The 17633-nt window shown below is 37.2% G+C and overlaps 1 protein-coding gene across 1 annotated transcript in view; it reads right to left on the bottom strand.

The window, feature by feature from the left end:
- Positions 1-17633, bottom strand: part of MAP4K3 (mitogen-activated protein kinase kinase kinase kinase 3) — an 83432-nt gene that overhangs the window by 15934 nt on the left and 49865 nt on the right. Inside the window, exons 18-26 of the mRNA XM_009274787.2 lie at positions 16102-16144; positions 14839-15001; positions 13736-13845; positions 11826-11867; positions 6832-6916; positions 5662-5741; positions 3039-3099; positions 2835-2952; positions 221-279 (exon numbers count right to left, since the gene is read on the bottom strand). Coding sequence (XP_009273062.1) covers positions 221-279; positions 2835-2952; positions 3039-3099; positions 5662-5741; positions 6832-6916; positions 11826-11867; positions 13736-13845; positions 14839-15001; positions 16102-16144 — 761 coding nt within the window. The remainder of the gene's footprint in view (positions 1-220; positions 280-2834; positions 2953-3038; positions 3100-5661; positions 5742-6831; positions 6917-11825; positions 11868-13735; positions 13846-14838; positions 15002-16101; positions 16145-17633) is intronic.

The following is a 17633-nucleotide window of genomic DNA, read 5'->3' as shown; positions in this document are numbered from 1 at the left end:
ATTTCTTGAGAATTGTCTTTAAATATAAAGAGCGAAATGGGAAAGTTTTCACTGCTTAAATGCAAGGACTAACCTGAATGAGCTCACTGTCTGCAAATGATAGTTTCATAATAATGACAAAAGTCTCTTCTCCCTTTACCTCCTAAACCTGACTCAGTAATCTTAATACTGCCACCATTTGTACTGCTTCTTGGCATTTATTCTGCAGATCTTTACTTACCAACACAACACTTCTGACACCATTTAGTGTCAGGAATTTTTGTAGACACTGCAAACTTCCTAGAAAATATAAATACAGAATTATTGATTAACTAAAACAATTGAATGAATTTGCTTTTTAGAGAGTTGTTGGTGGGAAAATTATATTTGCCCCCCCGAAAAACTAAAAATATATTTATTTGTATATTTATTCTCAAAATGATATGCCTAGAACATACATGGTGATCCCTCTGTTAGCACTGAGATACTGCTCAGTTATGCAGCATTATGAATGCAGTTAAAAGTCAGGAATGGAGAGGAATAGGTACCTCAGCACCCTCAAGCATTGTTTACCCCTATCTCTTGCTATTTAATTACATGTATTTATACACATGCCTGGATAGTCTATTCGTACTCCCATGATCATTCTTCTTTGTAATGCTGTAACTTATTGCATCTTGTGCTGGATACTACACAGACAACAAAGTCCACTCTTGTCCAAGGACATTCTAGTTCAAAGACAAGACATGCAGACCCAAGGGGTGTGGGAAATGATGCCGTACTGGATAGCTTGCTGGGCCACAGTCCTTGCAAACTAACAGCTTAAATTTTGCAAAACTTTTCATAGGCAGTACAGCATGCATTTCAAGAGGAGGTCTGAAGGAGGACTGGAAGGCAGCTTTGCAAGATCTTTTCTCATGTGCAGGGGACACTCCCTGAGAAATCAAGAAAACGGTTACTTGAAAATTTATCAGATAAGCTAGGGAAGATGATGTTATTTGCTGGTAGTGGGAATTGGTGTTTCTATACAGACTAGAAGACAACAGACAGTATGGAGATTGGCCACAGTAGCCTTGACAGCAAAAATAACTAATTTGATGCTGCAGAAAAGATCGGAATAAGTGGAGTGATAGATAGATGCTGCAGTCAAAGCTATGAAGTGGGAAAATTGTCTATGCTTGCATAGCATTTCAAATTAAGCTGTCCAGAAGTGATTGATAATGCAGCAGGACTGAGCAGCATGAAAACTGAGTACTGGCCACAAATTTTGGTTGGAAGAAGTCACGGAAGGTTTGAAAGGAACTGCTCAAGGACACTGAAGGGAAAGAAGCTGGAAAGGAGACTTATCATAGACATATTTTCTGCTACTGAATGTTTGCCTACCAAGTATCATAAATTGAGCTTAGACCATTTTGCAGATGAATATACAAACCTCACAGATTACTTTGAATTCTATTTTGCTTTGCATTTTCTCTACTGAAAACTTTGCTTTTAACATATCTAAATTTTTCATGTAGCACTCATCATCATGGTATCCAGGAACTTGCTGAAGAATACACTTTGTGGTCTGGTAGGAAAAAAAATTATGCTCTTCTACATACTACTACTTCTGCCTGGCTAAATGTTACTACCCTGATGCCTTACAGCAAGGGATGAAACAGCAAAATGGATTATCTAAATGAATCTCTCCTGCCTTTGAGTGACTGGCTTGGCACTCGCACATTCAGGTTGTGCTGCATTTTTCTTGGGAAGTGACATGACTGGACAAGAAATTTTCTGAGCCTCTGCAACTTAGGTAAGATGTCATTCCAGGCTGAATGTAGTCTGAAGGTTTTCCTCACATGATCCTTATAATTGTGGTTATTAGTCCACTGCTGATGCAGTCCTCAAGCCAAAGTCACCCAGCCAAAGTTAGTTTGGAAGAGAGAGGATCAGAACAGTGGTGCAGGCACACAGAAGACAACAATTCAATGCACAAATTATCTCTTAGGTAATTAGACTTTAGCCTCTAGGAAGAACACCATTTTCAGACAAGTGTTGCACCATTATGCTTGCAGATGACTGAACAAGAAGCCTTTCCTGAATCCAAGAATTAAATGTTAATAGGCTGTTAATAGAACCAAAAGGTAGCAGAGAATCAGGTCTTCTATAATACAGTTTCCTAACAGAAAGCCTATTATATGAGAAGAACCAGTGATTCACTATGCATTTTAAGAATCAAAGGTTTCTCTGCAAACTAGATTAGTGTTACCACCTCCTCTGCTTGGATTTGAATGGGTTCCTAAGGCTTGTTTGGCAGCCAGCACTGTACCCAGTCTCTGGGATTTTGTATGTGCTTGTTAGTAAATAAAGTTGGAGGGACTGCATGCACAATGTGCTGTAGGCATCTGGGGACAAAAGTACCTTCTACGCTGGCCTGCAAAAAATGACTAGCCAATGATGAATGTCAAATCTGTACTCCAGTTCTACTCTTCCCAGCTTTCAGAATAACCCATGAGCCCATCCCCTCTGCATAAGAGATTACACATCCCCACTTTTTTTTTTTTTTAATAGAATGGAAAGACAAGTACAACCAGGATTTACCACACTAGACTACACCTGAAAAGAGCTATGCCCAGAAACAAGAGGCTTCCTGACAAGAAGGTAAGATGTACCGAAACCCATTTCTCTAAGAGTATATTCACATCTTGATTTGTGTAAATTTAGGGGTCTATCCTCTGATTAATGCCCATATGAGTTATTCGTGGCAATCTGTGAACAGAGCTCTACATTATTTGGTATTCACAGAGTTTCACAAGCATATCCTGGACTCCCAGAATTAAGATATTCTGATATATCTGATGATGTGTATTTACCTGGGAAGTATTCGGTCAGGCAGTTTATGTGCTGGAATAGCAACGGGTAACTTCTGCATTTGCCTTGCATAATCAAAGAGTCCTGGTAGATTATGGGAATAAAGCTGAGAAGCTTTACCTGGAAATTAGAAAACAAAACTACACTTCAAATACGAAACCAAATGTTTACCAGCACTACCACTCAAAGATAGCACAGTAACTTACCAGATATTGATAACAAGCAATTGTTCATGACATATAACCACGTACACCTTCGAGGAAATAGCTGATAAAGGGAATGAAAAACAAAGAAAGAAAAGCATTCAATTTGATATACACAAAATGTGAGCACATTAAGTTGATCAATTAATATCTGCATAGACAACAGGACAAAACTAATATTGACTTGCTTTTTGTAGCAGAAATTAGCTTAAGCCAAGTAAAGTTTACCTGGATTCCAGAGTTAATTCAGAGTAAATCTTAGGCACACACACTATATTTAACATACACATTAACATTTAGACAATTAGCACATTTCATATTCGTGTCTTCAAGTACACTATAATTAGCCCACAAGATGTCATTATAAAGGTCAATCCATCTTTTTTCAAAAATTTTAAACCAAACTTTCTCCTTCAAAGGAGAAAAGCTTAACAACATAAACTTCAGTAAATAAAGCATGGTCAACAAACCATAGCCATTCTAAAGCCTGTGATAGTTCAAGTCTCTTGAAACAATTAAAACTGGCACTTGGAAGGGACTCTCCAACTGCATATTATTACACATTTCACTTAAGTGATCAAGGAATGCAACAAACGGTCAAGGCAGAATTGTTATTTGTCAAATCCCACAATTACTAGAAAGATATACATACAAGATATACACATACTCATGTCCAACAGGTCCATAAATGGACACAAAAAGCAAATAGGCAGGGATCCTCCAACATCCCCGATTCAATGACTGCAGTGGAGTCTGAGAACAGACAGCAGACAGCGGCCAAGCTCATGGGCATTTCCTACTGCCACTTTAGGAAATAGACTATTGGGCTAGACAGACCACTCAGGAGGACATTTCTTTTGCTCTTAAAAAAAAAAAAACCCCAAACCCAAACAAAACTCAAACAAAAAAACCCTACCAAACAGAGAAAAAAACCCCACCCTCACTGCTGGTTTATTAGAAAGATTTGAAGAGATCTGTAAATTAATTGAAAGATTTTTTCTGCCAAAGAGCAGGATATTCATCTTGAAGCTGTGCTAACTCCTGGAAACATACGTTATTTCTGCATTGTCCATTAGTGAAGTGGAATGTAGTGAAAAATAACCAAGGACACTACTTTTGCTTTTACACTGAATTGTATCAGACCTAGAGAGTAAGCAATGAAGTGAAACACTGAACTTGAAAATGCTACTAAAGCCCTATTGCCTGTTATCATAAATAACGATGTAATAAATGGTTAGCACAGAGGGTGCACTTCTATTCCTGAAGTCTTCTCATAACCTAAACACACTGTGAGAAAAACCTACGGTAATAATCTACCAGCCTGGCTGTATCCAAATTTAATGTGCAAGTTTGATTTATCTTCTGTAGCTGCATAAGCATATTGTGACTTAGTAGATTTGGATCTGAGGATTAGAGAAGAACAGCAATACTTCAAATTTGCAGGTTGATTGACCTGTCACTCATTCCTCCTGTTCCACATGACTGGCTGTTTTTACAAGCATCTCTTCTCATCTCTAAGTGCTTATTAAAACACTTCCCTAAAAGTTCACTAGGCAATGCACTACAGAACTTGGTGCTTAGAGAAAACAAGAATGGATATGAGAGCATGAGTTTCATTACACCCATTCTCCTTGCTGATTTAAAAAAACCCAAAAAACCCAACCCAAACCAAATGAAAAAAAAACCAAACAAAACATTCCTTGGTCTACCTGTCCTACAAGAATTATTGTATTAGTGATATTTCTCAGGGTAGGTTTTACAACTGCAGTGTAGCAGTAGAGAGGTACCCGAGCTAAGTTTAAACAAGCTAACTCAAGCACCAGTATGATTATGGGTTACATGGAGCTCAGTGCAAGCTAGCTAGGCCTTCTTCTCAACACAACAGACATATCTACAACGTCTGGACCCTGGAAGATGAACAAACACCAGTGCCTCCAGCTTACAGTGTGAAGGCTGTCCTTGCAAATTCCTCCATCTTGATGGCAGATGCATAGCTCCCTAAGTTAGGGAGAAGGCAGGAAAGAAAACAAGTCTCTTAGAGATTAACAAAAGAGCTGGAGAAGATACCATACAGAAAAGCCTGCAATGGGCATTTCCCCCTCCCCACTATCCCCTCAAAAAATTACTATTTCTAAGATTCTGCAAAGACAGAGTTTTAACTGGGATTCAATAAGCTGAGTCTCATCATCAAAGCTGCTTTTAAGACCAGAAGAATGGAATCTAGTGTATAAAGGATCTCCTTGCTTCCCTGTAGCTGAAACACATTTGTTCCAAATATTCTATCTTGTAACAAAGCTTTGAAGAAAACAGAAACTTTAATCCAAAATACATCAGGGAAATTCGATACTATTTAACAAATCATTTAACTGCAGGACAATGCACTATGATGAAGTTCAACACAGTGATATATGCAGATCTCCTACTTCAACAGGGTGCAGCCTACAAAAAACTTAAACGTGAGTGAAAGGTATCCTCAATAGTAAACATTTGAAGTAATTCTCAGTGTAGCTAGTGCCTATGTAACTGTAGTAAAGACAATGTTTACAAGGATTATACAACATTAATCTGAGTGGCTAAAAAAAAGCGACGGATGTATTTCTTCCAAAATATCAAAACAGAATTATACCTGCTCCATTGATGTTTCATGAAGTTCATTGAGGTTCAGTGTGTAAATACCTTCTTCTGCACCAAATATCAAGTACTGATCTGCAAACACAAACAAACTCTAGAAATTCTGATTTAAGGAAGGTGTGTTTTGTAAGAGTATGCAGTGTAAAAGTATGCAGCTCTTTAAAAAAAAAAAAAAAAAAAAAAAAAAAGACTTAAAACAATTAGCCACATTGAAACAAATCAACCTATAACAGTTATGGTGTTTGAAAGCATGGAAAATTAATCTTGCTAAGGAAGCTTAAATTTGTGGATGGGGCTTTTTTAAGACATCTGGAAAGATCAGTCTTTTTTTTTGTGAATTGGAATAAAAACCAGTAGTGATAAAACCATAAGCAAGAATTCATGTGAATAATTTCCTCAAATATAGGTTATCCTACTCAAACACTTCCATATATTTTGTGACATATTCATAGCCTTCCTTTGGAGTACTTCAACAGCAGTATTGACTGGAATGTTTTCTCCGTACTTTGGGGGTGGTGCCTCACTTCGTGAACATAATTAATGCCCTGGATTGCATTTAGGCATGCGAACAAGATAGACATCTCATACTGAGAAAATATGAACTGCGAAAGATTGACTTCCATAATTCCAGTTTCTAAAAAACCTAAGTATTTTCTTGCTTACTGGCTCAGTAGCATGTCTATACAGCCTATAATCAAAAGGTGAAATTGCAGGCAATGCAAGTACAATGTTACCCATTATCCCTTTCATCAGGCTATTTAATAAAGCACTAAAATGTATAGGTGTCAGGGGAAATCAAGTGAATGATAAAGAAACCAATCTCAACTAGGACCTCCAGAAGTCAGATTTTTTAAAAATAAATTAGGATTGGCATCTTTTGGTCTTAAATGTTGAGAAGTGTCTTGAATCAAAATTAAAAAAAACATTTTTTTTTTATCTTTGATATGTAATTTATTCTTTTTAATCAAAGCTGAAAACTGTGCCCTATATATCTTAATTAAAAAAAAAAATTGAACTTCAGACAGCAGTGGCATAATTAAAGAACTTCTGCTTATATAAATAAACCTATTTTACAAAATGTCTCTTTTGAAAGGAACTGTCTTGCTCATCTAAGCACTCTTGAAACCGAGAAGACAAAATGGGTAAAATATATGTAATATACTACCTCGTGTATCTGGATTTATCCATGATGTTGCACAATGAATTTTTAACGGACAGCCATTGAAAACCTTTGAAAAGCAAGCACCCATCTGTAGAAGTAAAAACAATTAAAAATATACATATGAAAAATTAAACTGTGACATTTCCAATAGGATTATTTTTACTTAAAGCAGTAACAAAAGGTTAGGAGTAGTTTCATTTCCCATGCGGAAAATAATCTCATCCAGACAACAAGTTGACAAAGGGATTTTTTTTTTTAAAGTGATTTTTTCCTTTGTGCTTAAGCACCTTTCTGAACAAACATACCAGAATTAGCATTTCAGAATTAGCTCTTAAATTAACAGTCTAAGCACATACTTACTACAAAGGTGACAAACCTGAAAAAGGTTCCTGAATTTTGTGACTTGAAAGTCTCAGAGAAACTTTATTCTTGCCATATTTCACACATTTAAAATAGAACTCTAGGTCATGCAACAATCAAAATCTTAGTCTCGGATTCTCTATTAGTTGTTTCGAATTAACTTATTTTCAATATTGATTGCTTCCCAAAGGGAAATCTCTGGTAGAAGATCCCACTCCTCGTTCAGCATAACCGCAATAAACTCAGTTTGCCTATTAAGCATCTTGCATAGTATAATATAATCAATCTCTCCATCTTCCCCCTAGTGAAGTGCAAGCATTTGTAGGCATTTCTAAGAACACTCAGTAAATTTGCTTCAAGATGACAGAAAAGCAAAAGCCAGGGCTTCTTCCTTTCCCCTCGAACATCAACATATCACCCACCCATCCTATTTTGTTAAGAAACAGAGCTGATCAATAGTACTGTAAATGAAAAGGAATGATGCAGTAGCAAACAACAATTAGTGAAGTGAAATGTTATCATTTATCAAATGATGGTCAAACATAAGAACCAGTCATAGGTAAGGGTTGCCATCCTGCAAAGCTACATACTCTGTAATACAGCTACAGAATGGCAATGTTTTCACTTTATATTAATACTTTGTGAATTATTATCAATCTATAAACTGAATTAACCAAATAGCTCTCGTGTTAACATTTGGACAATTTTTCTTTTGTTAACCTGTTGCTGAATAAGAAAGTCTGCACACATTTCAGTCACTTCTGAACATAGTTTAGTTTAGTAAGAAAAGAAAAAGAACTTAATAATTAACCCTTTAAAATGAAAAGCAGCAGAAATTAGAGCCGCCTTTGTGCTTCAGACATCTCTCACTCTCACATCACTACAATGAAGTCCGTGAGTTTGCCCATATATACATATGTGAGGGAAGAATCAAATTCATTAAGGTAATCAGTAAAAAGTAAAAGACCCCATTGCACAAAGACAAGGGGAAAGACTTCAGCACTGCTAGTACCACTGCAGAAGTCTGAGTACCAAGGCAGGGAGCTGGCTGCTTGCTAGACAATGAGATGATCCTTCTGCAGGCATAAGAACAGAAATAAGAGAAAAAGATGTAAGTGAGGCAGGAATATGAGAAGATACTGATGCACAGTGACCTCAAGGTACTGACAGCTTCAATGTCATCAAATCCCTTGGCAGAAAGAAGTTTGAAGGAGGGATGCTATCAAGAAAAACAATAAAGGGATTTTTCGGGCGGTTTTATGGAAGCCTCTTCCCAAGTGCACAGGACACTGAAAGGCACTCAACAGAAAATACACCAGATGACACTCGAAGCACTGATCTCCTAGTATACTGGTAAGTGTTTCTGCTGCTCCTGTAACCAGCTACACAATTCTCCTTGACCCTTTCCAAGCACTGAAGAGAGATGCTGCACAGTGGAAAGAAGCTGTGCTCACTGCTAAGACCTAATTGAGCTCTGCAGTGATAAATTGGATAAGAAATAAGGAGGAGATTGAAAACAGAAGAGACTAATCATTTTCCTCTGGCCATTCTCAGCCCTGATCTCCAAGAAGCCTGCAGAGCCAAGATGCTGCTGCAAACGCCTCAGAAGGGTAAAGGAGGGAGCCTGAGGGTATCATCTCTAAATATCAAACAAATCTCAAGGATATAGCTGATAATCAGACAAATTATTAAACTGAGTTGCTAGTGGGGAAAAAACCTCCACAAACATGAAATAAAAGGTTGAAGTAAGGCTGCTTGATCTGACTGCTGCCACGGAGACATTTAAGTCTCGGGGGAATATCAGCAGGCAGGGCATTCCCTCATTGGTAGAATCTAACAGGTCTCCCTGTGCTGCAAGCCACCCAAAAGAGCAGGGAAAAACACACTACCAGACTGGGTTATTAAGAAAGTTGAACAAAATCTCTATAGAGTCATAGGCAACCATGCACAGATACCATTTTAAACAGAGCCCCAGAACATCTAACTATTTTAGAGGACAGTGAGAACGCAAAACACTTCTTACCACTCAGCAACATACTTAAGAACCCCAAATTAAAAAACCCCAAATTAAAAAACCCCAAACAAACAAGAATCAGAACAATGATGTACCACAGAAAAAGAACAGAAGAGATTGAAATATTGTCAAAATTTTACTTGCAGTAGCAGGGTATTTGTTAAATAAGACTCCCAGGTGATGTTAGGATGCAAAACATGCCCCACAATAGAGAAAAGTAAAAAGTCCAGTAATCCCAATGACCTGGGAGAAAAAACCTTTCCTTACCCAAGTTTTCATTATTTGGCAACTGATGGAGATAGCAGGCAGAAAGGAACATCTAAGTGCCAAATCAGTCTTCAACACTTAACGGGATTAGGAAGTTTGTTATACGTAAAAGGTGGGGTGTGATGAGGGAAGAAGTGGAGAGGGGAAAGAGTTTCTAACCTGAGGACAAGCAGAACCAGAGAATTAGTACGCTAAAAAGATGCATGAACATGCAGAGAGCAGTCCAATACCCAAAGACTCATTTGATCAGCTTCAGAAGTTTTCCTATTTTAGTCAGTCTCTTTTTACAGCTTCATTATATTAGCAACTCACAGTCATTCTCTAATGGCCAGTCCCTGAAGTTTGTGGCAAAAGCTCAACACGTATGACTTCATTTTGAGGTATTCTATTTTCTACCCTTTTTATTCCAGTAACTGAATCTATCTTATTTCCCCCTCCCCATGATGATTCGTTTCTTTTCAATGCTAGGAGTGCTTCCAAGTTTCTGTCATCCAGTAGTTTATGCACTCCAGGCCATGCATTTAGTTTAATATTTAGTTTATTAAAACAGGATTGATCTCAATAAACCATACTAAACGTATCAAGAATTCAGAGCTCTGGAACAATCCTGTGCATTTATGCAAGAGGTTACAGTTCTAAGGAACAGAAGCATGACATCTACCTTAACCTGTCCTGCTTCTCTAAAATGCGTATGAAGCAAAAAATAATATAATTTGCACTTACACGTCCTTGTAGCAATTTTATTTTCTTATCTAAAGATGAGACACTGATCTGGCTTAGAGGTAATGTAGCAAAAAGGTTAGTTTAAAATCAGATGAATCCCCCATTTGGTGCACAGTACAGCTACATGAATGCATACTCCAGCACACAAAGAGGAAAGTGGTGAGGGCAGAAACAAATGGTTGGGAAGAAGGAAAGACTGGCTCTTCTGATCACAGTGCTGGCTAAAAGCACAGTGACAAGTCCGCACAGATATTACAATGAAATTCTAGTTTGCTTTATGTTATGAAGGTGCACACAGATGTCTGAAACAGTTATTTCCAGCCCTAAGGCATCTATGAATCCTGTCTTCGGAAGTTTTGAAACCTAGAGCTGCGTAGTATAAACTTTGAGCTATTTGCAATTCCTGAAAGGCATCAGCTCCTCAGATCAGTAAGTACCTTCAGTAAGTACCTTCAGTACACTGAAAGTACTTCTGTGACATTAGTCACAGAACTCTCATTCACTTTTTAACAAAGCAAGCAAGCAAAAAACCTTCCAAAATTTACTTCAAGAGCACAAAATAAAGGGCGATTTCTGAAATACCATACCTGTGGCTTAACATTTCTAAGAGACACTGGCTTTTATAATTTTTTTTTTTTTTTTTTAAATACTAAACACATTCAAAAAATGAACTCTCTCAGCTTTAGTAAGAAAACATGTCCTGCTTCCAACATGCATTTGTATGACTCAGTAATACTCACGTGTACTTTAGGTGTGGGAGGAAGGCCGTTACTAATTGGTTTCTAGAAAATAAAAGTTAAAAAGTATGTTTACACTCACGTGCATGCGTATGCATATTCTCTCCCCACACTACAGCATAACCAAAATACAAGTCTAAAAAATTTTTTTTAGAATGCTGTTAAAAGCACTTGAGAAATAATTGAGCATAATTGTATTAGAAGAAAATAAAAAGCCAATACTTATATCTACATAAGAAATAGATAAAAAATTTGCAGGGAAGGTTTTGTAAGACAATAAATAGAGTTGTGTTGTATATTTCTACACTACACTAAAAGGAAAGCACTAGGCACCTACCGGGACACTCCACTGTGTCCAGTGCCACATGTACTAGATCTGAAAGCCATGGCTGAGCTTTGGCTACAGTCACATATTTAAGCATGAGGTTAGGCTAGAGATCTTCCTTCCAACTGACACTTCCATAATTCTGTATGAGTTCACTAACCACATGTCTCTAGTGACCACACACCACAAACTACCAGTATCATTTTCTTTCATTAAAACCTCTACAATAATTCCCTAATATCTCCTCATTGAATATCTGCATAGTCTATTGCGCAACATTTTCACATTACAATGATGCCTGAAAGAATGCCATCCATATCCAGCAATACAAAGTTTAAGCTATATTGCAGCAATTGTTCAATTGTTCAATATTACAAGCAGCATTAAACTCTATAATTAGTACTAGACCCTTACATAGTGAATTTCCTTTTGCAAATTCTTGGGAACAATGAATAAATTTTTTTTTTTTTTTTTTAAATACTAAACACATTCAAAAAATGAACTCTCTCAGCTTTAGTAAGAAAACATGTCCTGCTTCCAACATGCATTTGTATGACTCAGTAATACTCACGTGTACTTTAGGTGTGGGAGGAAGGCCGTTACTAATTGGTTTCTAGAAAATAAAAGTTAAAAAGTATGTTTACACTCACGTGCATGCGTATGCATATTCTCTCCCCACACTACAGCATAACCAAAATACAAGTCTAAAAAATTTTTTTTAGAATGCTGTTAAAAGCACTTGAGAAATAATTGAGCATAATTGTATTAGAAGAAAATAAAAAGCCAATACTTATATCTACATAAGAAATAGATAATAAATTTGCAGGGAAGGTTTTGCAATACTTATATCTACATAAGAAATAGATACAAAACCTTCCCTGCAAATTTTTTAAGACAATAAATAGAGTTGTGTTGTATATTTCTACACTACACTAAAAGGAAAGCACTAGGCACCTACCGGGACACTCCACTGTGTCCAGTGCCACATGTACTAGATCTGAAAGCCATGGCTGAGCTTTGGCTACAGTCACATATTTAAGCATGAGGTTAGGCTAGAGATCTTCCTTCCAACTGACACTTCCATAATTCTGTATGAGTTCACTAACCACATGTCTCTAGTGACCACACACCACAAACTACCAGTATCATTTTCTTTCATTAAAACCTCTACAATAATTCCCTAATATCTCCTCATTGAATATCTGCATAGTCTATTGCGCAACATTTTCACATTACAATGATGCCTGAAAGAATGCCATCCATATCCAGCAATACAAAGTTTAAGCTATATTGCAGCAATTGTTCAATTGTTCAATATTACAAGCAGCATTAAACTCTATAATTAGTACTAGACCCATTTTCTTGTATCAGTATCATTTTTTCCTAGTAAAAACATGCTTCTGAAGAAATTTATTTTACAGGTAACACAGGAAACTTGAAACACACAACTATAAATGCCAAGTTCAAAGCAGTTCAGGAAATCATACTTTCCAAAGTACTGCCAGTATTACTGGCACTTCCTTAAAACAAAACAAAAACACACACAATGTTTCTGCTCTATTTCCTCTTCACTCCTCTCAAAAGAGTGACATTTCCAACCTCATCCTTAGAAGCAGCCCCCAAAGAGTGCAGTTTCACATTACATTTAATCTGATCCAATTACAGATGTCCCACTCTCTCCTATCTCACATTCCTACTTTTGCTTTTGCATCATAATAATAGAGTGACCACTCTGGAAGCCATTTGCTGCTTTGATGGAAAAACTCACTTGGAAGAGGAGGAAGGGATGCACGAATATTCCCTTTCCTCAGCTCACAGCTGGATCAGATTACACACGGTGTAAAGCTGCATTATCTCCATGACTGCAACTTCACATGAGTATATGTAGCTCAAGTCTGACACTAAACCCAAGCTGCTAAACCCTGAAACCTGGAGCTCCAGAGGCCAGCAGGCAAACAGCTTGCATATCTGGACCCTCAATCTACCTTTCTCCATCTTTTTGACCCTGAACACCAAAAAGCCTGTATGTCTACATCTGGGACAGGAGGAGGACTCATTTGGCAACAGCCCTGATTCAGCTCCTTTCCCAGGGCCAGCCAAATCCTCCAGCAAGCCATCAGGTGGCAGCATATTCCTTAATTTCCTCATTTGCTTAAATAGTCATTGCTCAGTACAACACATCACATCTCTCTCTCAGGATCTCGCTCTCATTACATGTCTCTCAAGTGTGTGAATACAAGCAAGTAAATCTTGTATATCCATGATTATGTTAGTTTCTAATCAAAATTAAATACCGACTCAAACTTCAGCTTAAGACTGTATGACAAGTAGACAATCTAGCAAAATTGTGCTTTGATTCAAAGCAAACAAGATGCCATCCAGCATCATTTCTATACTAAAGAGTGTGCCCACTCCTTTTCATTGCGCATGTAAAACAGTTGAGACAACTTTAAAATAACACCTAGAAGCTTAAATACGTACCAGTATTTCCTTCTTTTCTTTCCTTGAAAAATTAGTGTCTCTAGCTTCATTCTGTTGATGTGGCGATCCCTCTCTTTCACCATTTAATTGTACAGAAGTGACTCCATTACCTAGAAAGATTCATATTTAAAAATGTATTCTTCTGCCTTCAACTCAAAGAGTAGTCTAGCCTAAAAACAATTTTGAAGGGCCAAAATTTCCACTTATGTCAGAACATGTTCCAATACCCTAATTTATTTCTAAAGCATACATGTTCCTACATGTGCATATATAACCATCTATAGAGCCACATTCAATCTCGGTCCATGGCTTTTGGCAATTAATGTAACAAATCTATTGTGGGCACAGAAAGGGATGCAGTCATGGTTATGCGGAAAAATGTATTTAACATAGCTAAAGAAAAACTTGGCTATAGCTAACGCTTCAATTATTGATTCTTTATAAATAGCCTTGAGGCATTTCTTAGCACTGGATGCTTAAGCGTTACAGACAAATCTGTAACACATCAACTGCAGTACTAAATATGTAGCAAGGAAAAGCTAGCAAGGTATCAATTAAGAGTCAGAAATTAAGCTTGCTTAGAACAAGCCAGTCCAGGACAACTCTCAAAGCATCAGACTTTAACAAAAGCATAAAAGGAACAGCCTGAGCAAACAGTAAACAAACACAATTACCTGCTATACTACCCAACCCAGCTCATTACATATAAAAGCAAACTTTGAAAGCAAAACTCTATTCTTGACATGTCAAATGACAACAGTTGACACACAGGGCCAGAATCTGAAACCTACATACAGGAAAACTTTATTCCCTGTGACAATCCTGATACACTACATAAGCCTGCTGCTTAGAAAACCAATTGTGTCACCAATGGCATCAGCAGGAATTGTGTCAGTGACTTTACTAGAAGGTACATTTGACCCTCTTAAGAGTTTAAGCATGCTTTCTTCATGCATTTTGGCTTTCATGCACTTTGTTACTTGCCCAACACAGAAAAATTACCACAGTATGTTTTAACGTGTGCATAGATGAGGATGTAGAAATAAAATCACATTAGATTATTTAAGAAATATTTGTATACTTCTTGGTGTCACTCTTATTACCTAAAGCATTAGATTTCTGTGGAGGTAACCGAGGAGGTGGCGGTCTGGGTGGAACCTGAGATGCAGATTTTGCTGGACTCTCTGATGTTGGGCATCTCTTGATTGTCCCTTGATTATCATTTTCAGAAGAATGAGTTTCTTGGGGGATAAAGATGGATTTAGGCTGAAAAAGACACAGTAATAATAAAAACATAAGGAAAAAAGATTCAAAGCATCCATGCTACTTCTCAATGAGGAAAAAAAAAACCTAAACACGTGCACTATTTGGATCCTGGAATTTTCACAAGTAAATTGATAAAGCAACATGTTCTGCCACGCAAATTTCTTTAAAAAAAAAAAAAGGTAGAAGGAACAATTATTGGGTATGTGGAAATGCCACTGTTTATGACTACAGATACTTTAAAAAAAAAAAAGGTAGAAGGAAATACATAGCAACAAGGAAAACCTTGTTACCAACAAAGGATGAATTCAAAATCATTATGTTCAAGTCATGCATTAAACAATTATTGGGTATGTGGAAATGCCACTGTTTATGACTACAGATAACCAAACCAGACGTTTAAGCAGAAACTAGGGAACATTCAATGATACTGCCAGAACTTCGCGTGAAGAATCCCAAACAGGGGATGTAACCACAAAGGGCAATGTTGTTTAGACACTGGCTGCACTAATGCTGCTTGTAGAAGGATTCTCAGTTATGCAAAGATAGTTAGTGCAGGATGGTAAGTAATCAAACCTGCAGTTTTTGCCTTGGGAACTGACAGCCAGACAAAAAAAAAAAAGGTTTTTTTCTTTTTATTTTTGCTCATATTATGATAACTTCAGTGTGAAAAGATTCACTTACTCTTCAAGTGGCAGCATGCAAAACCTAATCCAATCCAGGCATGCCTCTGAAGATCACCATTCGGACACCAAAAGTTAGCAAGCAAAATTTGGCAGCTCTTTATTAAAAATTACTTGTGGCACTAAATTTTTTAACTACCCAATTTATTCCTTCCAAAGTATCAGAAGTAGAATTAGTTAGAAACAGCACTTTCACAGTGACAAACACCCTATAGTGCAAGTCTTCACGCAGATTTGCAATTAAAGGCTACCAACATAGAGGTCAACCCCCTGGATATACCATTGACTTAAAACTCGATTCAAGTCTTCAAGTCATGACTCAAGTGAGAGACCATCAGTATAGTAATTTAGACACTTCTGAATTTGTTCATTTATTTAAAGTGCCCTTTTATTCTGGGCAACAAAATCACCCTCACTTACCTTTGGTGGTAAAGGAGGTGGCACTTTAGGTTTCATAGTAGCACTATAAAGAAAAGAAAGAAAACAGATTGTTATCCAGTGTGGCTCTTTGAACTTTGTATTGCAGCATTCAGGAGGATACTAACAGATTGTTATCCAGTGTGGCTCTTTGATCTTTGTATTGCAGCGTTCAAGAGGATACAGGATTTTATAATGATGTTTATTTGTATGACATTTAACTTGTCAACAGCGTTATTATATCCAAATAACTGCATCACGAATACTTTCAAACATTTTGTTATTGCTGTGCATACCACAGACACTATCCGAAAACTCAAGTATCACAGATCCTCCCTAGAAAGCGTGTCACAAAGTGACATGAACTGATTTGTTGAAGATGCACATACTTGTACAGAAAAAAGTAGGTAGATACAGAGCAGGGCTGATATTTACTCTGTTGAGAGGAGAAAGATTTAGGATATCAGTGAGCTTTTCTAAAGGGCCATCTGTAGGTATATAGGGCAAAGGGGAGTTACAAGAAAACTGATAAATACCATTCCTTGAAAAATTTACCACTGACTTCTGCAGAACAGCCTTGCACATGAAAGCAAAAATCCATCTGCAATGGACAGCTAGCCTACTGTCTGGGTTGTATGGGATTTTTTTTCTTCCATGAGTTTTTTTTCCACAGAAATCTTGGGAAAGACAACTTTTTAATGCAAGAACAATTCAACAGCTTGGCTCAACAGTACAAGATAGCAGGAAACAAGAAAGCTGAAGCATGAGGAGCATTCTTCCTCTGTTGGTTCTGTGTTTTAAAGAATATGCTGCATTTTCAAAAAAATCCTAAATTCTGGAATTTTTTATGTTTTTAAAAACTCTTACACTGTCCTGTTTCCTAATCTTTTGGAACAGCAAATTATTTCCATTAAATAAATTAGGAATACAGCTGTGAAAACTTGACATTCTTGCACAATAGTTTCCTTATTTTTAAATTATGTTCCAAAGTTTTGGGAAAATATCCAAGTAGTAACATATCTGTTTGCTTGTTTACAGGTCAACAACTTGTCTGCTTTGCTTCATTCTTTTCAGGAGTTTCTGTCCTGGTATCTTATCAGTCGCTTTTATTTTGGAGAAGCTGAAAGGGGACTTCTGAGAATGTGTTACCCTGTGTCGTGCACTTCAGCTGCTATGGTGGTGGAAATTATCTTCTCTTTATAACACGGGACCAAGCTTAAGTCCTCAGTCATGTGTGTCCAAGCTCCATTTGTATTTTCTTTCATATTCTTCCCTGCATCTCAGACAGCCACCACAGTGTTATTGGGGAGCCAAACGTGAAAAACAAAAAAGCCAACGATTTGGCATAAGTGTAACAGATGTTTGCACAAAGGACTGGTTTCAACAGCAAGGTTTATGTGCAGTTTGTCACCGCTGATCACGCAGGGCAGTGCCCCAATAATTTCTGCTTTCCCAGCTTCCATAAACAGGAAGTTCAAGCATCATCAGCTTTGCTGCACATGAGAGAAAAAGAAATATCAAAACCGATCAAAACT

This window comes from Aptenodytes forsteri, unplaced genomic scaffold, assembly GCF_000699145.1.
Source record: "Aptenodytes forsteri isolate BGI_AS27 unplaced genomic scaffold, ASM69914v1 Scaffold272, whole genome shotgun sequence".
NCBI classification, from domain to species: Eukaryota; Metazoa; Chordata; class Aves; order Sphenisciformes; family Spheniscidae; genus Aptenodytes; species Aptenodytes forsteri.
The sequence above is the reverse complement of the archived record's forward strand: the minus strand, read 5'-3'. Positions and strand labels throughout refer to the sequence as shown.